Source organism: Acanthisitta chloris, unplaced genomic scaffold (assembly GCF_000695815.1).
Source record: "Acanthisitta chloris isolate BGI_N310 unplaced genomic scaffold, ASM69581v1 scaffold17494, whole genome shotgun sequence".
NCBI classification, from domain to species: Eukaryota; Metazoa; Chordata; class Aves; order Passeriformes; family Acanthisittidae; genus Acanthisitta; species Acanthisitta chloris.
Genome location: NW_008671221.1, coordinates 89,724 through 107,085, shown reverse-complemented (window position 1 = coordinate 107,085; position 17,362 = coordinate 89,724). Strand labels below are relative to the sequence as shown.

General features: G+C 38.2%; 1 protein-coding gene across 1 annotated transcript in view; it reads right to left on the bottom strand.

The window, feature by feature from the left end:
* Positions 1-17,362, bottom strand: part of ARHGAP21 (Rho GTPase activating protein 21) — a 64,130-nt gene that overhangs the window by 2,401 nt on the left and 44,367 nt on the right. The window contains 17 exon segments of the mRNA XM_009074023.1: positions 2,022-2,053; positions 3,815-3,920; positions 4,248-4,289; positions 4,477-4,602; positions 6,550-6,639; positions 6,725-6,798; positions 7,266-7,344; positions 7,452-7,607; positions 7,699-7,841; positions 8,923-9,071; positions 9,157-9,221; positions 10,338-10,622; positions 11,426-11,551; positions 12,025-12,061; positions 12,158-12,260; positions 12,414-12,517; positions 12,519-12,555. Of these exon segments, the coding sequence (XP_009072271.1) occupies positions 2,022-2,053; positions 3,815-3,920; positions 4,248-4,289; positions 4,477-4,602; positions 6,550-6,639; positions 6,725-6,798; positions 7,266-7,344; positions 7,452-7,607; positions 7,699-7,841; positions 8,923-9,071; positions 9,157-9,221; positions 10,338-10,622; positions 11,426-11,551; positions 12,025-12,061; positions 12,158-12,260; positions 12,414-12,517; positions 12,519-12,555 (1,754 nt within the window).

Here is a 17,362-nt window from a genome sequence, read left to right as displayed (position 1 = left end):
TTCATCCTTCGCCTTTCAGACTGAGTTTTTAAACTGCATCAATTCACTACTTTCAATAAAATGAATGCTATTCAAAACTTCAGTTTAGACAAAAGTGTAGAAAATTAACAGAAATAAACTCCTTCCTGATTTCTGAGGAATCTACAATGCCATAGAAGCAATGAAGGGGACAAGTCAAATTACTCCATTTTATGAATTAAAAACTGTTTTAACTACACTGACAACATTACCACCTGACCATTTCAAAGCTCTGTATCTTATATTTACTGCCCTATAACTACCTTCAAAAGTAGTAGAAGGTTTAGGGCAGGGACCACTGCCTGCTGACCAGCATGGTTTGCACACTGCAGACATCTGAGAAAACAATACATCTATGGTACCTCCTGAAAAGGGCAGTTGCTCCTATCAGAGGCCTTTAACATAGTGGGACTGAAATCTGACCTGTCTAGGGCTCATCAAGAGCAGCTTTGGTGTCAGCTCCCTGGGCCTCAGTCCATACTCAGATACCTAGTCTGGCCCCTCTCTCTGACCCGAGGGATGACTCAAACCAGCAATGAGGGGCTATGCTCTACAGGTCTTCAAAATCCCAATCACTTGTTACTATGCAGCACTGCAGAGAGGGAGAGGAAAACCTGGGGGAAGAACTATCCTCACAGTAACAGCCTGAGTGAAAAAGATGGGACACGATTACTTAAAGAACCATCTAAAGATTCCAGAATAAGCTTAAAGATAAAGGAAAAGTTAATGCACACTGTGTATCATCTAACTACTATTCAGCTGTTGTCCAACAAGGTCCTTCTCTGCTCCATAAGCAAGGAATCACAGCCCCATGTGACAGTGAAACTTTGCAGGATGCCAACTATTGTAGCATCAACCCACTGACCACATAAAGCAAAGCACTGAACAGAAACAGCACATTTAATATTTATGGTCACACAACTTTCTCTTGGTGGAAATTCCTATTCACTATCTCCTCAGAAATGAAGGCAGTTCTGCCAATGGTGAAAACTGCCACTATGTAACTTCCCAGGCCAAGGTCAAACAGTGGCTATATTGACCATGACTGCCTCAAGAGAAGGCACACTAATATGTTAACATGAATATGGGCAGGGAAGAGTTGGGAGAAACTTCTACCCAGCCAGCAATAACAAACATCTTCATGGTTATCCAGAACCTCCTCTATTACAAAAAGAGACTATCCCACACTCTTAATGCTTACGTAGAGATCAGGACAGGGTGGGCAAAAGATAGGCATCAATTCTTGCTGGGAGCACACAAGGGAAACAAGCAGCTGAGCAGCCTGAACAGTGACTATCCTACAGTGAGTGCCTGGCCTGCTGCACAATGACTGCTCACAGGCAGCACAGACAGAGAACCCTCTGGACAGCAGGGAATCCCTCTGAACTGCTGTGCCAGCAGGCAAGTGTCAATCCAAAACTGACTGGCAATGGACCCCTGGGTGCCTGGGCCTACCCTGTTCCAAGAGACCACAGCAACTCTCTTGCATTAGCTACTGTCCCCAGCAGGATGGGTGACCTCTGCACATCCTTCACACCAAGGCATGGCAATACATCCTAGGGAGATTTTGCAGAGCAACCTTTAACCACAACCTCTGCCTTCCTGTAAGAGGATCTATTACCTTTAAAGAAGAAAAGGCTAAATCCTAAGCATACTTTTCTCAGTGAAATAGGGAAACAAAACCACTGTCTGAGTGAGCAGCATGCCAAAAACTAAATGAGATGCAAAAAAGGAGGTAAGTGCTCACAGGTGTGAGAGTTTGGAATAAAGCTGTTTATGTGTGCAACTGACTGCTCTGGCAGATGGTGCTAAGTGCACATAAGTGATACTTTCTCAATGTAACACACTTCAAAAACATGTTATGAGAAACCAGTATTACCACTTATTCAAGAAATTCTGCATAAGCTCTATAGAACACCTGCATATAAGTGATTTAATACAGCAAGCAAATATTGAAGAGATTTCAGAAGTTTATAACTACATCATATCACAAAAGGATTTACCTTAGATTTTGCTGAGTCACTAGTAGCTGAATCTGTGGAAAAACGAGAACAAAAAATTCTGCTCAGTTCTGTGCAATATTTTTGTTGTTGCTACAGACAATGCTGGACTTATGAAAGAGACAAGCACAGAACAAGATGTGAAGCAAATAAAAACCAGAACAGAGTGAATAGTCAGAGCTCACAAAGATGCAAGCTGCACCACAGAAAGCCACCGCCATGAAAGGATGCTGTGAATTGTAGGCAGAACCAGCTCAATGATAGGAATGGCAAAGGAGCCCTGTTCTTCTAAATAAAAACCAGAAATACTAATGTTTATTCGATGCCCCTGCAAAACCGCAGCTGAGAGACCTTTTCAGGATGGCACTGTGCCCTCTCCTGAGATTCAGGATACACAAAGCAAAATTGGGTGTCTTAGTACAGCTGGCTCCCTAGCTACAAATCATGGTTCTTGTAGTCATATTCTTTTGGTGAGTTTTTATAGGAATCCAGTTATATTTTGTGTGTAAAAACCCCAATCTCTCTCCACCTCTTACTACATGTAGGTAAAATTTTCTTTTTAAATTAGCTAGATTTCAGCAGCTACCAGTTTTGTACTTTCCCATAACAAGCGCTTTTATGAAATGAAAAATGGACACCATAGTTTTACCGTCTTGCAAAACCCAAGATTATACAATTATAAAGGGGGTAGGAAGGGGCTAGCACAATGACTAAAAAAAAAAATATGAACTTGGATGTGTTCCAGCTTTAGGGACTTTCTCCCTCAGAAGAAAGAGCTGAGCCCCCTGCCACACCCCTTTTTGACACATGGCTAATGCTTTATGACTAGAAAGACTGGTAGACCATACCATGCTATTTCTCCTCAGGGTCTGCTTCAGAGATAACAAGAAACAGCAGAAAAACTTTTAAAAAGTAGCATTGATCTGTTTAAAATACTCTTAAAAGAAAATTTACAGCACAGATCAACTTGGGTTTTTTCCATTTACAAGAAACGGGGGTTTCTGCAGACAAGGCAGCTACAGTGTGGGCAACAGTCCTCCTTCTTCCTACAGTTCCAGCTGTCCATCAGTGACATCACAGAATCCACTAATGACATCACCGTGTGATAGACTCCTCCCACTTCGCCTGTACAACATCAGGACAAAGTGACTGTTTCAGTAAGTGCTGAACGACCCTTTGAAAACTGAAACAAAAGCTAAGAGACGAAGGGATAACATTTGTGGGATACAACATGCTGGGTTAGTGCAATAGTATAGTGAAGGGAGGAGGGAAAAAAGTCACCAAAAAAGAGCCTGTTATGCTTGTCCTTAGCCACAAAAGAGGATGGCATTTATAAACAGAAGGAAATCAGCTTTAGTATAGACATACTGCAACATGTTTATTAAAGTGTCCATCACTTGACAAGAAAACATAACTCAATCTTTTGCATTCCTAATATTGGGAAGGAGCAATATTAGAACACCACTGAAGATCAGTCTTTCTGCCATCACAACAAACCACTTTATAGCAGCGTATCTGCTTCACCTCACGATGATGATTGCATGGGTTACTGTGAATAATAAAATAGTATGTGCAAGCCTCATCTTTTAATGATTAAATTCCTGTTAGACAGAAGAGTTTTCCAAATTATGTCATGCATGATTATCAACAATTAAAGTCTTTAAGAAGTGTTAATGATCTTTCAGAAAAGAGGAAAACAATTTATTAGTCAAAGAAAACAGGAAGAGAGAGTTCCAGTGAGTTAACAGAGTAAGTTATTCTAGTCTATGGATTAACACTGTCCAGGCAAGAGTTACCTGATACGTCTCCAGGAGATACTCCCGTTCTTCCAATGTTGGTGAGTAAATGATCTATGTTTGGCACTGGCTGAGATTCTACAGTGTTTTCCTCCTGAACTGCTGTCTATAGTTAATAAACAAAGATCTCTTCATCATCGTTTCACAAACAGTTCGTTACGATTCAACAGCATTTAGAAAACTGCATTATTCACCTGAAGAACACGAGGAAAGCGTGTCCTATTTTCCTTTATGCTTTTAAAACAAATGCATGGCTTGCTTTTTAAAGAAAAAATAAAATTCATTACTACAAGGACTGGAGAGCTAAAAAAGTGCTTCTGAAGAGCAAACCATACAGTGCTGCAGGAAGAAATACACAGACGTTCTAGAGGCAGCAGAAGCAGATTCTAAACTAAGGTAATCAGAACACAAGTATTTATGCTACAATACTTACAAGAGGTTCTTCAGCATCATCTTCTGTGAAAAACCAGTCATGCTACAATTTAAAATAAAAAAGGTGAAAAACCCCACAGGAAATACAAAACCCAAATGTGGCACAATCACAACTGGACAATGACTAAGAGTTTGATGCGTAAATACCAAACCAAAACTGGCCCAGTGAGGGAAAAGCTGCTGATCTGTGTACAGTCTTATTTTTTAAGTAATGAAATGCAACCACTTACTTTTTGGATGAGCGTTTCTACAATTTTATATTGGTCTGGCATGTGCGTAACCATATGTGTCATATTATCATCAGATGTCCTCACGAGTGTTGGACCAAACACTATTGCCAGGTTTCTTGGTTCCATCTAAGAAACGAAATATTTCCACATCACACATTTACAGTGAGAAAATACAATAATATGGGCTAAGTACGTTAATATAATACTATTAATATATGAGAGAACCATTTCAAATAAGGACCCAAAAAAAAAAGTTTTTTAAAAACATCACTGACTCCAGTAGGATGTTACACTACACCACAACTCTCCCATATGCAGCTGCAACAAATGCATCCAACATTTCTGCAATACAGAATTCAACTTTACTTAACCTACTGCAAGCAAATGGTTCCACAAGCACAGAAAACTCAGTAACTCAGATATATTCTTTAACTTTTTCTTCCCATATAGAAACACTGATGTTTAGAAACACACGTTTTAGAATTTTTTTGGTTTATACAGAGGCACTGGTAAAGCTCCCCAGGTTTTTCTCCTGAAAATATTTACTTGACACAGAAAAATTAAGCTGGTTATCAAATACTGTATAACATCTACTGACAAAGAGCTCATTCAATTTGCACCAACTTTGGAGGCAGCAGCAGCAACACAGACCCAACACATCTGTTAATGAGACAGACTTGGAGTTATGTGATCATGCCACCACATTAAAAGTAAATTAAGTATATAATCAATGTTATATCTTCCACAAGTAATTTCAACAAAGCAGCAGCAGCAGAATACTTACCTTCTAGTTTGGTTTACTTCTCTGACTGACTACCATTGTGGTATAGACCAATAATATACAGGAGGCAAAGTCATTGTGCTTACCAGAAAGTAAGTTGCAAACATGACACAAGCCCCCAGTGCTCCCTTTGACTTAGACTGTGTCTTTTGACAAGTCATACCATTTTAACATTGCCTCCCTCACCTAGCCTTACATAATCTATAATATTAACAGTACTTAGCAACATTTATACAGCATGCCAAAGCCATAAAATGATAAAAAAACTTGCTTTAGGCACTACGCTTAAAAATTACATTTACTACAGTTTCCTTACAATGACAGATGTAATTCCACTGAAGTTTAGAATTTAATGATTTTTTTCTTTTCAACACACAGAGATAATGTTCTTTCATATTTACCTGAGAAGTATTATTTGCAGAACTGATGTTGGAACCTACCATATTCATCTGAACTAATCTTTCAAATTATTCTCATCTTTTACATTATTTTAAAGTTGTCCACAGGCTCTTCTACATAGCATCAATTACAACCATTTTTTTCCTGTACCCTGCACATTGGCAGCCAAGTAAGAAGCCACAATGTTACCTGCCCTGATATAAATGTCCATAAACACATCCATATTGTGGACAGCTTTGCATTCAGCTACCATTCCTGCATCCAAGAGCTACAAGAAGGGGATACTATTATTTACTGTAGGATTATAGCATGCACAGAAGCACTTAACACCAACTATCTCTTCCCCATCCAATGGAAATGACAAGGTTATTCTTAGTGGTGGAAAAAGACCCTGTAGGTGGAATTACCCCCTTTACAGCATGAATTTTCTTTCTTAAAACCAGCCAAAACAGGATCTATGGGGTCATCAAACAGTCAAGTAACTACAGCAACTTCTAGTTTTAAAAATTCCTCAAGTGTCCAGGAGAGTCAGGCTCCACACAAAGCTGATTTGACAACCTGTCAACAGGTTCATTCACCTGTGCCCTGCCCAGGCACACTCTTACTGTTGTCTAGATAGGATCAAATGAAATCTCCAGACTTGGGATAAATTTAGGACGTAAGCAGTTATTCCCACAAGAATTAGTATCAGTTTTAATAAACTTCATGCACACAAAACAGGTGCATATTCTGCAGGAGTACTTAGCCTAATCCAAAAATCTTCTCAATGTAGCACAAGTCTTAATTTCAACTACAATAATAAATTACCACCTTAATTAGAAAGAGTCCTGCATTAAAAAAATACTTAATGAAACAAAGCAAACTGTATTATATTAGATTTTTGCTTCTGATACCTTGTTCTTTTCCGAGTTCTCTGCTACTGTCTTCAGGTGCGCAGAAAGAAACTTGAGAGTCTCATAATGATGTTCAGGTAAATCATGAATCTGGAACAAACAATCACGATTCAGAACATTAAACATTTAATGCTAATTTTGTAATGCTCCCACAACACAACTGATTTCAGTTTACCAGTCTCTTCAGTGTTTTCAGACGCTCAACAGGATCTTCTTTTCTATTGGCATCTATAAAATCCGCATATTTGTCTGTCAAAAAAAGCAGAAATTCATCATATATATATATATGTATATACACCCCAACCTCCCAGCCCCCTCCCCATGAGTATATATATCACATATATACACATATGTAATATATATGTACAAGAACAACCTTTGGAAGTCATAAATTAGCCCATTATATTGTATACAATATAATAAGATGGCATTAGGGAAAAAAGCAAACCAACTTTCATACAGTATTACAGCAGTAAAATTCAAAATTTTACTTTTCTTTTTTTGCATATTCTTAATGACTTCACCAACAGAGATTCTATTTACAGCTCTCCCTCTTAAGCTCTATGATCACCATGACTCCATGCTCTTTAAGAAAGAGGACATTTATTGCAGAGTTAGGATGATTCCACAGGATTTTCACGCAAATCACCTGAATGTTTTAAGACAACTGTTCGACAGCAATTCCTAAAGACAAAACCACAATGAAAACAACATACCGTTGGTAAAAAGTGGTTCCGGGAGCTTTCGGAAGAAGGATTTCAGCAAACTGCTTATCACATTCAGGTCACGCCATTTCTAATGATTTAAAAGAGAAGGTCAGAGTTGCTTTACATTTCTATAATCGCAACACAACCAGAAGTTTTGGGGATTTTAAGGTGGAAATAGTGTGATCGAAGACTTACATCATCATGAACATCAATGTCAGTCATTCCTTTGTTGAGCTCTTCTTGCATACTTGAGATGGCAGCATTATTTCCAGGAACTCTGTAAATACCGGTGTACTCAAGACCTCTTTCTTCAACTAGTTTGCAGCATATATCAACAATCAGTGGAATATACTGCAGAAAAAAAGAAGAGTTATATACGTAAGTAATTAATGTAAACACTCTTGTAAAAAGCCCAATGGAAAGAAAAACTGTGCTGCCATACTTTGTTGGTATGAGCTGGGGGGCAGTCATCTAGTCTAACACCAAATGTTCCTACAGCAGATGGCTTCTTTTCAAATGTCTTCCTCATAATGCTTGGAATGCCTTTCCTCCACGTCCCCTTGTCTTTTGGTGGGCTTGTCTCATCTGTTTGTTATTAGGATAGTGCAAAAAAGGAAATAAAGAGGAAGAATAAGAAGATTTAAGTCACAAAACCAACTATTAATACAGGGAACAGATTTGCAAAGAGCAAGTGACGCTGCATTTTTACCTTTCACTAAACACTACTGCCTCTTAAACATACCTTCTGTTACTCTTCTGTGATTCAAAACACAAATTTGAACATACTCACACCCCAGACTCAGAAAAGCAAGTAGCTGGATGGTATGCTGGAATTTCATCATTCTAAGACTAAGGGTATATAAACTACTTTTAAAAAAATTAAAATCTACATTTAGTAAAGCAACAGTAAGTCTCTACTGAACCACACCACTGCACCAAATGCCTACAAAACTCTACAGCCATGCTCATGCTTGTGCAGATCTACTCACTCTTTTGAAAATTACCAGATTTTAGGCACTCCAAAATCATTCCAAACACGACTGACTCAAAGCATCCAAAAATCAGATCAAAAGTTCAGTTGTTCTATTTATGTCTCCTATACAATTTTTGTAGTGAACTGCTATTCCCATTTATCCTGCACTGAAAGTCACCTAATAAAATAGTTCCTGCTTCTTATTTCTGGAAATATTCTTTCAGTAGATTTGACATTTACATAACATGTGCAATTTAGTTACATAATGTGTAGCATAGCAGGAGCAATGGAACATTTGCTGGTAACAAAAACCCAGAATTCACCCATAGCTTAAAATTGAGACTGAATCATTCAAAAGTGGTTGATCAAAAGTGACTGCTCATCCAGTTGCCTGAATTGGTATACAACATCCAGTCTGATCAGACCAGCCATATGTTTATACCTACGTAAGTCTACCTTGTCACTTCTAAGTCAGCTGGAGACAAAAGTATGAATTACACACAAAATTACTTCTGAAGCTTGGCAAAGGTTTGCTCAGAAACAGCCCAACACCTATATTTTACTGTTGTTAACAGTACATGAAGCGGGGGGGGAAGAACACCCCCCCTCAAATTCTCCTGAGAGGGGACTGAAAAAAAAAGCTTCAAGAATCTGAGAAGTAAGGAACTAAAGAAATAGACAAAACATACAGACCTTTAGTGAGAAGCTTCCTTTCAGACTCATCCTTGGGAGAATGTGGACTCTGAGTCCTCTGCTCTGCTTTAGTTCCAAGTAGAGTCTGCCTGATACTGAGACTCTGGCGAGGTGTTTTGGGGGATGGCTCTGTTTTACTGCTTGAAGAACTGAACAATACATATTACTTCAGTATATAAAAAGAAGTTAGGTGAAATCTCTACAAAAACTACTGGTAACACATAATTCACCTACCTCATCATTGTATTGTATTCTTTAATTCTTCGACTGATCAGATCTCTGCTGGTAACACCAGTATCCTAGAAAATGAATTGATAAATAATTTACAGTCTTCTAAAATAGAATATTTTTTCCTTTCAGACTATGATTAACACTTCCAGTCACCAACTGCATATAAAAATCAACATTTCGGTCCACTTAAAAAAAAACCCAAACCAACAAACAAATCAAACATACTAACGGGCAGTCCTTGAGAACAGTAAGGACAGAACATTTAAAAACAACAAGGAAAACTAGCTCGACTAATTACAAATTAAATACTGCTATATTTAGACTTTTTTTCCAGTGCAATACAATCTGATTAAATCCTCTTAAAGTAAGTCTAAATGGAAAACACACAAGTCAACACACACACTACTACTATGAAAAATCCAATCCTATGTGCACAAAGTACTTATGTAACTAATTGCTACTCCAAATACAGCTGAAATAGCCATGAATTCAAATGTGCTTCTAGCCATCTGTGTAATATTTCAAATCTGGGCAGATGTGCATGACCACAGACATGAAAATATTCCTCTGCTGCTCATCACTGCAATGAAAATGTACTGAGGACAATACTGAGACAGATATTGAAACCTTATGTACAACAGCATATATCTGCCTTTTGAAATTAGCATTAATTTAATTTACATAATCACAGAATTCTAGGGATTGGAATGTACCTTACTGATCATCTAGTCCCAACTCCCCCTGCCATGGGCAGAGACACCTCCTCACTAGGCCTCATCCAGCCTGGCTTTGAAGATAAAGTGTTGATGTTTCAATGAATTATCAGAGAGGAAATTTCACTTCCTTCAAAGTCTCACTTTTTAACTACTGAGGAAACTCATCACACTGCACTACAGCACACACCACTTTGCAATGCAATTCTGAAGAGAACCCACACTGATTCTAAACCTGCAATTATCTTTCAAAAAAGATTAGGGGTTTTGGGCAGATCAGTTTAATATAAGTGTATCCTTGCCTTGCACCTCATTTTCTTGTATGTTCCTGTACACAGTTCGGTCTATTGGTTAATTACAAATTATATCTTCTGTTCAAATATGAATTACAAGAAAATACAATCAGTTTTTAATTAACAGACAAGAACCACAGCTTCTACATTATATATGATACAATTACCATACAATTACCTCATCATTTAAGTTGCTGTTGTCTTGTATTGCTTTAATCCATGCTAACATATTATCTCTGTCCTCAGCTTGAAACAGATACTCGCAGTCTGATGTGGTGAGTCTAAATACATTTTTCCTCTTGGTTTCACAGTATGAGATGTCTATCAAACAAGCATTGATGCTTATAGGTTGTTCCTCCTCAGACAGGGTCACTTGTTCCTTTTTATCTTTATACAAATAAAGTGAATGACCTCGAAGAACAACATACAATTGCTTCCATGGCCGAATGCTCCCACCAACTCTCTGAAAAACATTGACGAATGTTAGATTGCTTATTTGTTACAGAGGATGTCTCTGGATTACAAAAACTACCTCCAGAGCTTTGACATAGAAAGACTAACCACCTATCCATACCATTCTTAAGACCAGCTGGAGGGAAGACTACACAAAAGTGGGATTCACTAATTGCTCTCCATTAGTGGAGTGAATGGCTCAATAACCTGCCCTCCCTGACCACCCATCACATGTGAGGTCACATATGACAGCAGCAAGAAACAGAATGCAACTACAATTTCTCAGAGGCACTAATACAAATACAGTAAGAAATATTTAGTGGACTCTTGCCCATGCCTTTTAAAATTCCTTCAAGTCAGACTCACATTTTCACACCACTGCAATTTCAGACTCCCAATTTTCCTTAAGTGCTAGTCTGCATTTGCTAATTTGAGCTCAACTCCACAACGTTCACAAAAATTACTGCTTTTTTCATTATTAGCAAAGAGTAAAAAAATACCACATACTACAGCTACCAAGGGACTGATACTTACTACTTAATTAGTCATTAGAAATTTATTTACTTCACAGAAGCTTTGAAATATCAAATTAGGACAGGACAATTTAGAAAGCAGTCTGTAAAAGTAGCTGAGGAATTGACTAAAGTCAATTTTCTAATAGGTCTAAAATTTCGTCAGTCTTATTGATGCTCATATCACCTCGCAGAAAAGAAATTTTAAAAAAGCAAACCCAGGAACTCTTCAACTTTCTTATCTTAGTTTTTCACCAGCTTAGTATTTGTCCTAGGTTAAAAACACAAACGTGACAGGTACCTTTCCTTTGTCTGTAACAAGCTGACGGAAATGGAGCCATCCTTCCTTGGAGGCATCACCAAACACCTCTGAAGAAGAATCTTTTCGGGAACCAGAGTCTTCTGAAGATTTCTGGCTGTCTGGGACCTAGAGAAAACATCACAAAGAGCCCCCCAGTGTGCTTCTACACACATTTCTCTACAGTTTCTACATTCAAGAGGTTTCTCACTTTAAAAATGCCCTTCCACCCCCCTAGGAAAACATAATTTCTAAAGTTTCCATACAGCAGTAGTGACATTACACATCTCAGTAATAGTCTGAGAAACTTCAAGAGCCTTAGACTCTCATTAGTAAGTTTTCACAAAAGCCCACCACATATATGCTCTGTTTACAGAGACTCAGGAAAATGAAAATCAAGGACCATGTGATGAGTCTAGGAAAAAAAGAGGCCATGTTTACTTATGTGATGCATACAGCATGAACAATTTGATGAGTAGCAATTCCAATAAACTTCATGTCTGCTTAACACATCACTTTGTGTAATGGAGTTGTATAATTCATAAAACTTATTACAGCAGCATGTGTAATGTTTAGGAGTTGCTATATACATATTTACCTACCTTAATCCCCTTTAAACTGGATACATGCTTAATGGATCTGTTAGGAGAAAAACAAGTGTTAAAATGAGATTTTACACACTAAAAAAAAGCACCCCAAGATGTCCAAATTAACTGGTATTTTTGATGAACTCACGATTTTCCCTCTTCTCTGTAGTCATCCAGTCCTTCATCATATGACTTTGATCTCTCAGTTTTTGTGGCAGGCTGGCTCTCCAGGACACTAGGCCGGATGGATTCTATGAACAAACAGAAATTCTTGAGTATGCAGAAATCTGAATCACATTTTTGCAATTTATTTCAAGCAAGATGGAATTCACAATTTTCACTCCTGTCCTCCAGAGTGTGAAAGGAAAATGTTGCAAGAGAAAAAGAAAGAAATCAACGCTCACCATGATCATGTGAAAGTTGTCGCCGAATTAAAGGGATTGGAGATGTGGGACTGGGAGGAACAGTTGTTATAGCTGGTGCTTGAGAAGCAGATGCAGAAATAACGTGCAATATCATGGTCAATACTAGGACTAGTCGGTTCATCTACAAAGGTAATATGTCATATATTAACATATTAAATGCATTGATAGTTTGATTTCTTTTTTTTATTTGCATTTGTTCAAACCAAATAGCTCTCTGAGCTTCTCATTACTGGGATATCATATCTTAAACACGAAGTCATTCAAACAACCGTAAGGGTCTAATTAATTCACACCATCAAATGTACTTTTTTAATAAAGAAAAGCTTGTTTCATTTTTTAGGGATGTTAACTGAACATTAGAGATAAAGGTAAAAGCCATCATAGATTTGTTGTGAGTGAAAGAAACAGGAAATCATAATTTCCTGTATCATAGTATCATAGTATTACTTTCAAGTAGAGTATTTTTATTGATATGCATATGTGAAACCCACACTTATATCAGTAAGTCTGAACTCAAGAGACAGACAACGACAATAAAATATGGGCAGACTACTGAAAGCCATTTGGTTTAAACGAGTGTTCAAATAAAAAGTCAAATTACAAGCAATCAAAAAAAAGCATTTCAAACAGCTGTGTAGCATGCAAAGAACCAAACCCCCATCCTCCATACATTCAAATAAAGAAGCAAGTATAGATATTTTGAAAAGATGGGACTGCTACATACCAATCAGTTCTTCCACTAACTGCTCATACAAACGATTACATGCCATACATGCCCAGCACCTCTCAGTCTCAATAGCCACAAGGGTCATCATGAAAGATTCCAGAAAGCTTTAGGGATCTCTAGTATTTAACATATTTCTTACAAGATGGAAGAAGCCAAAAGATGCATTTTCAATCATTTTGAGAAAAGAGCTGTAACATCTTCTAGAATACATTACTAGTGCTAGAAAAATCTCTCTAGTTCATGCTCTGGTAGAAGAGGGAATGGAAAAGAAAAAAAATCATGAGCAGGGGCTGAACTGTACTGTCGTAATGAATATGAATGTACTCTAGGTGCTAAGAATTGTAATATGCAGAGCTACTGAAAAGCCTATTGAAATCAATGAACACTCACAGACAGAGGTTTATTCTTTGCTTTGTGCGAACACAACTGCGTGTGCTGCATTGTGCTTTTCCAACAGTCACTAACAGTTCTGTTAAGGCAGCATTTGTACCATCAAAATTTGGCAATGTAAATTTAAAACAAGGCAATAAACAAAGCACAGGAAGGTTTAGCAGTAACAACCCTCTAAATTGTCTGGAGTGAAAAAGATAGTAATTTTTGAAATTGTATGTTAAAAAAGCATATCCCGAAAAACCAATCTGCAAACTAGAAACATTAATAAACAGGTTGAGCAAAAGAATTAACACCAAACTGTGATCCTGCAATTTAAAAATTACACGTTTTACTTGTACCCACAGTGATAAATTAGAAGCATTTATGGATGACTTCCCTCCAGCAACTAGGAGACAGGAAGAACCTCAGTTACACTTTCAGACCTACAACAGCTCAATGTCCTACTGTCTTTTTTCATCTGCTCAGCTTCACTGCAGCAAACCCTGGAACACACTAACATTGACTAAGGAATGGTGATTGGTTTATAGCACAAACTGAAAGTGCTCAGGTTTTAAGTTATTTATGTTACAGACTTACCTCAAATGCCACAGTCTCAACTCTCAAAAGTTATAAAAACACTAGCACTTGAAATAAATCTGCACAAGCTGCGACTACAAATGTGTTTCGGAATACTACACAATTTCCCATGACACTTAAATCCAAGAATTCAGATGAGGAAAACCAGTTCCTAAGTCCTTGAAAGCAACAATAATTATTCAAATCGTTATTACTTCACAGATGTATCCAAATTAAAGTGATTTTAGAAACAGGCAAACTTTACAATAACTGCAAATGACATTGGTACAGGAGGGGCATAGCTCTGTTCAGTCCCTGGAGAGGCTGAAGGTCAGCTAATGGCAAGCTTTTACATAATATAAAGTGATTATAGAGCAAATAATGACATACAGCATATGAGTTACTGCCTATTAATTTAATGCACTAACTCCACTGCTACTGTCCAACAAGAAACCAAACCAAAACAACTGCCTATTAATTTAACGCACTAACTCCACTGCTACTGTCCAACAAAAAAACATCCCTCATATCTCGTTTTTCCTTTCTTTTTGTGCTTGCAGTATGCCTCCCTTTTCAGTTTCCTTGATTGACATATTTGCACCCCAAAACTCCCCACACAGCACGTGAAAGGCTGTGTTCAGCTCAGCAATCAATGAAAATGACTGTCCCCGACACGCAGTGAAGCGTACAGAACAAACAAGCCAGAGTGAAAACCACACAAAATAATTCTCTTTCACTTTGTTACCTCACAATTACTGGTGTCATTTGAAATATTCACAATAAAAAGGTCAAAGACTCCAGAACTATTTCAAAGTTTTGCTTTTTGTTTGAGAAATGGATACAGACACAATCTCAAAGCGACCCAAGAGATCAGGCACTGGAAACAAGCCAGCACAGTGACAGAGCATCTCTGGCCAAGGAGGAGATGCCACTTGTCACCTCAGTTTGCACATTAGCATGCAACTGGTCAGCAGCTGCAACTAATGATTTTCAGGAAAAGCCTTTCAATGCAAAAACATTTACGGAGGTAAGACACTGAAAACTTGTAATAAACAGGCAACACTGCCCCAAGCACAGTTAACTGATCCTCTGGCTAAAGCAGAGAGAAATTCAAGTATCACTGTACATTTGTATGGCTGTGCAACTGCAGATCAGGGACCAACAAAGACAGGGAGCATCTGTACAAAATGTAGGTGGAGCTAGAAAAACATTAACTGACTGCAAAGAAAAGTTTACACAGAATGGGCTCCGAGGCAAAACTGCAGATTTCAAAACTGAGGATTTCATGGGTGAGAAAGCATGACAAAGAGGACATACTACCCCTGCTCTGTGGATGAGGAACTAAGGAACAAGTATTAACCAATATTCTAAAGATTCAAAGGAAAGAACATACACACAAAATCACTGAAAAGAAGCACAGATCTGTATCATATCCTACACTATGCTGCTACAATATAGTTTTATCATGATTAATGTAACATTTAATGTGTTTGTTTGTACCCAAATCTGGAAGAGTCCTTCAGGATTATGCACTAAGGTTTGAAAGTAACAACCTGAACACTAAAGAGGCCACATTTTGAGAACCTCAGATATAATTTAAATGAATCTCAGAATTATTCAGGTGGGAGAGAACCTTGGAAGATCCCTTAGCCTACCTCCTCCTCTGAGCAGGGTTAGTGCTGAATTCAGACCATGTTGCTGAGAGCTCTTGTCCAATGAGTGCCAAATAGAGGGGAAGATCTCTCTCCCCAATATCCTGGCTGTACTTTTTCTTATTGATGCAGACCAGTACAGTGTAAGTCTTCCTCATCCTCAAGGTGCCAGTACCACTGCAGGCAGTTGGTCTATTCCAGGAGCAGAACTTGGCACATGTCCTTAAATTTCAAGAGGTTCCTATCAGACCATCCCTCTAGGTTAAGCCCTCCTGAATACATCTTCATGTGAGTTGACATCATCCTCTAGTTTAGTGTTGCTAAACTTGAGAAGCATATCCCATTTCCTCTTCAGGTCAGCAACATTAAACAAGATGGACCCTGAAGAATGCCACTTGTAACCAGCCCCTTATGCCACTATCCTTTATACCTGACGATCCAGTTTTTCTACGTATCCAGCAGTACACACACCTAGACCATGGTACATGGTGTCACAGAAAGGCTAAAAACCCTTGCTAAAGTCAAGGTTGGTGACCAACTTGTGTTTTCCTCTCATTCACAGATCTATTCATGTCATTATGAAAGCCAATCACATTAGTCAAGCACCATTCACCCTTGATCAATTCATGCTAGCTATTCCAAAATTTCTTCATCTCCCTTTGCCCAGAAACAAGTTCCAAGGTGACCAACTCCATGATTTTCCTAAGGACTGCAATAAGGTCAACTGACTGCCTTCCCTGAATTGCCCTTATCATCCTTTTTCAAATGGGTGCACAATTTGTTTTTTTTCCAGTTTACAGGGACTTCTTCCAGTCCTCATGATCCTTCAAAGGCAATAGACACTACCTCTGCAATGACACCAGTCAAGTCTCTCAGCACCTTCAGATGCATTTCATCAGATTGGATGGACAGGTATGGGTTGAGCTGCACTGGAGCTGTCTGTTTATTCAAGTGGGTTTTGTTCATTTACTTTTGTTGTTGGGTTTTGGTTGGCCTGTGGTTTCTTTGCAGGGAGAGAGGAGAAAACAGGGAAGAGGACAGGTATTTAAGGAAATTGTTTAGTTAACTGAATCATAACATACATGGAAAGCAAATTCACAGACTAACTTGAGTACAGAGGGGCTAACCCATCAGGGATGCTTTAACAGGGATTATTAACAGTGAAAGGTGATTTCTCCCTCCACTCCCTAGGGATTCACACTGCCAAGGCTTTCTTCACTTCTAATAAAAAATGACTGGAAAAAACTAGCTTCCCAAGGCTAAAGTCATCCTTCACATTTATTCCCCTTCAGGCATGGCAGTCTTGCAAGCAATATTTCAACACCTCAAAAAGACTGTAAGAAGGAACTGCATTATTTAGTAAATGCATTGCAGACCACATTACCATTTAAAACACTAACTGGGCACTTCAATTTAAACAGACAATGTGAATATCTGGCTACGAAGCTTAATTCAACATGTATGCATTTTATCAAAGGCTATTATCAGATTTAAAGATTCACATAATAAAAATTTAATAGCTGTGTAGTAATGCACATTTTAAGCAGCTTCACATTTCACATGAAGCATGTTGAGAAAGCATGCACACCCAAAAACAAAAA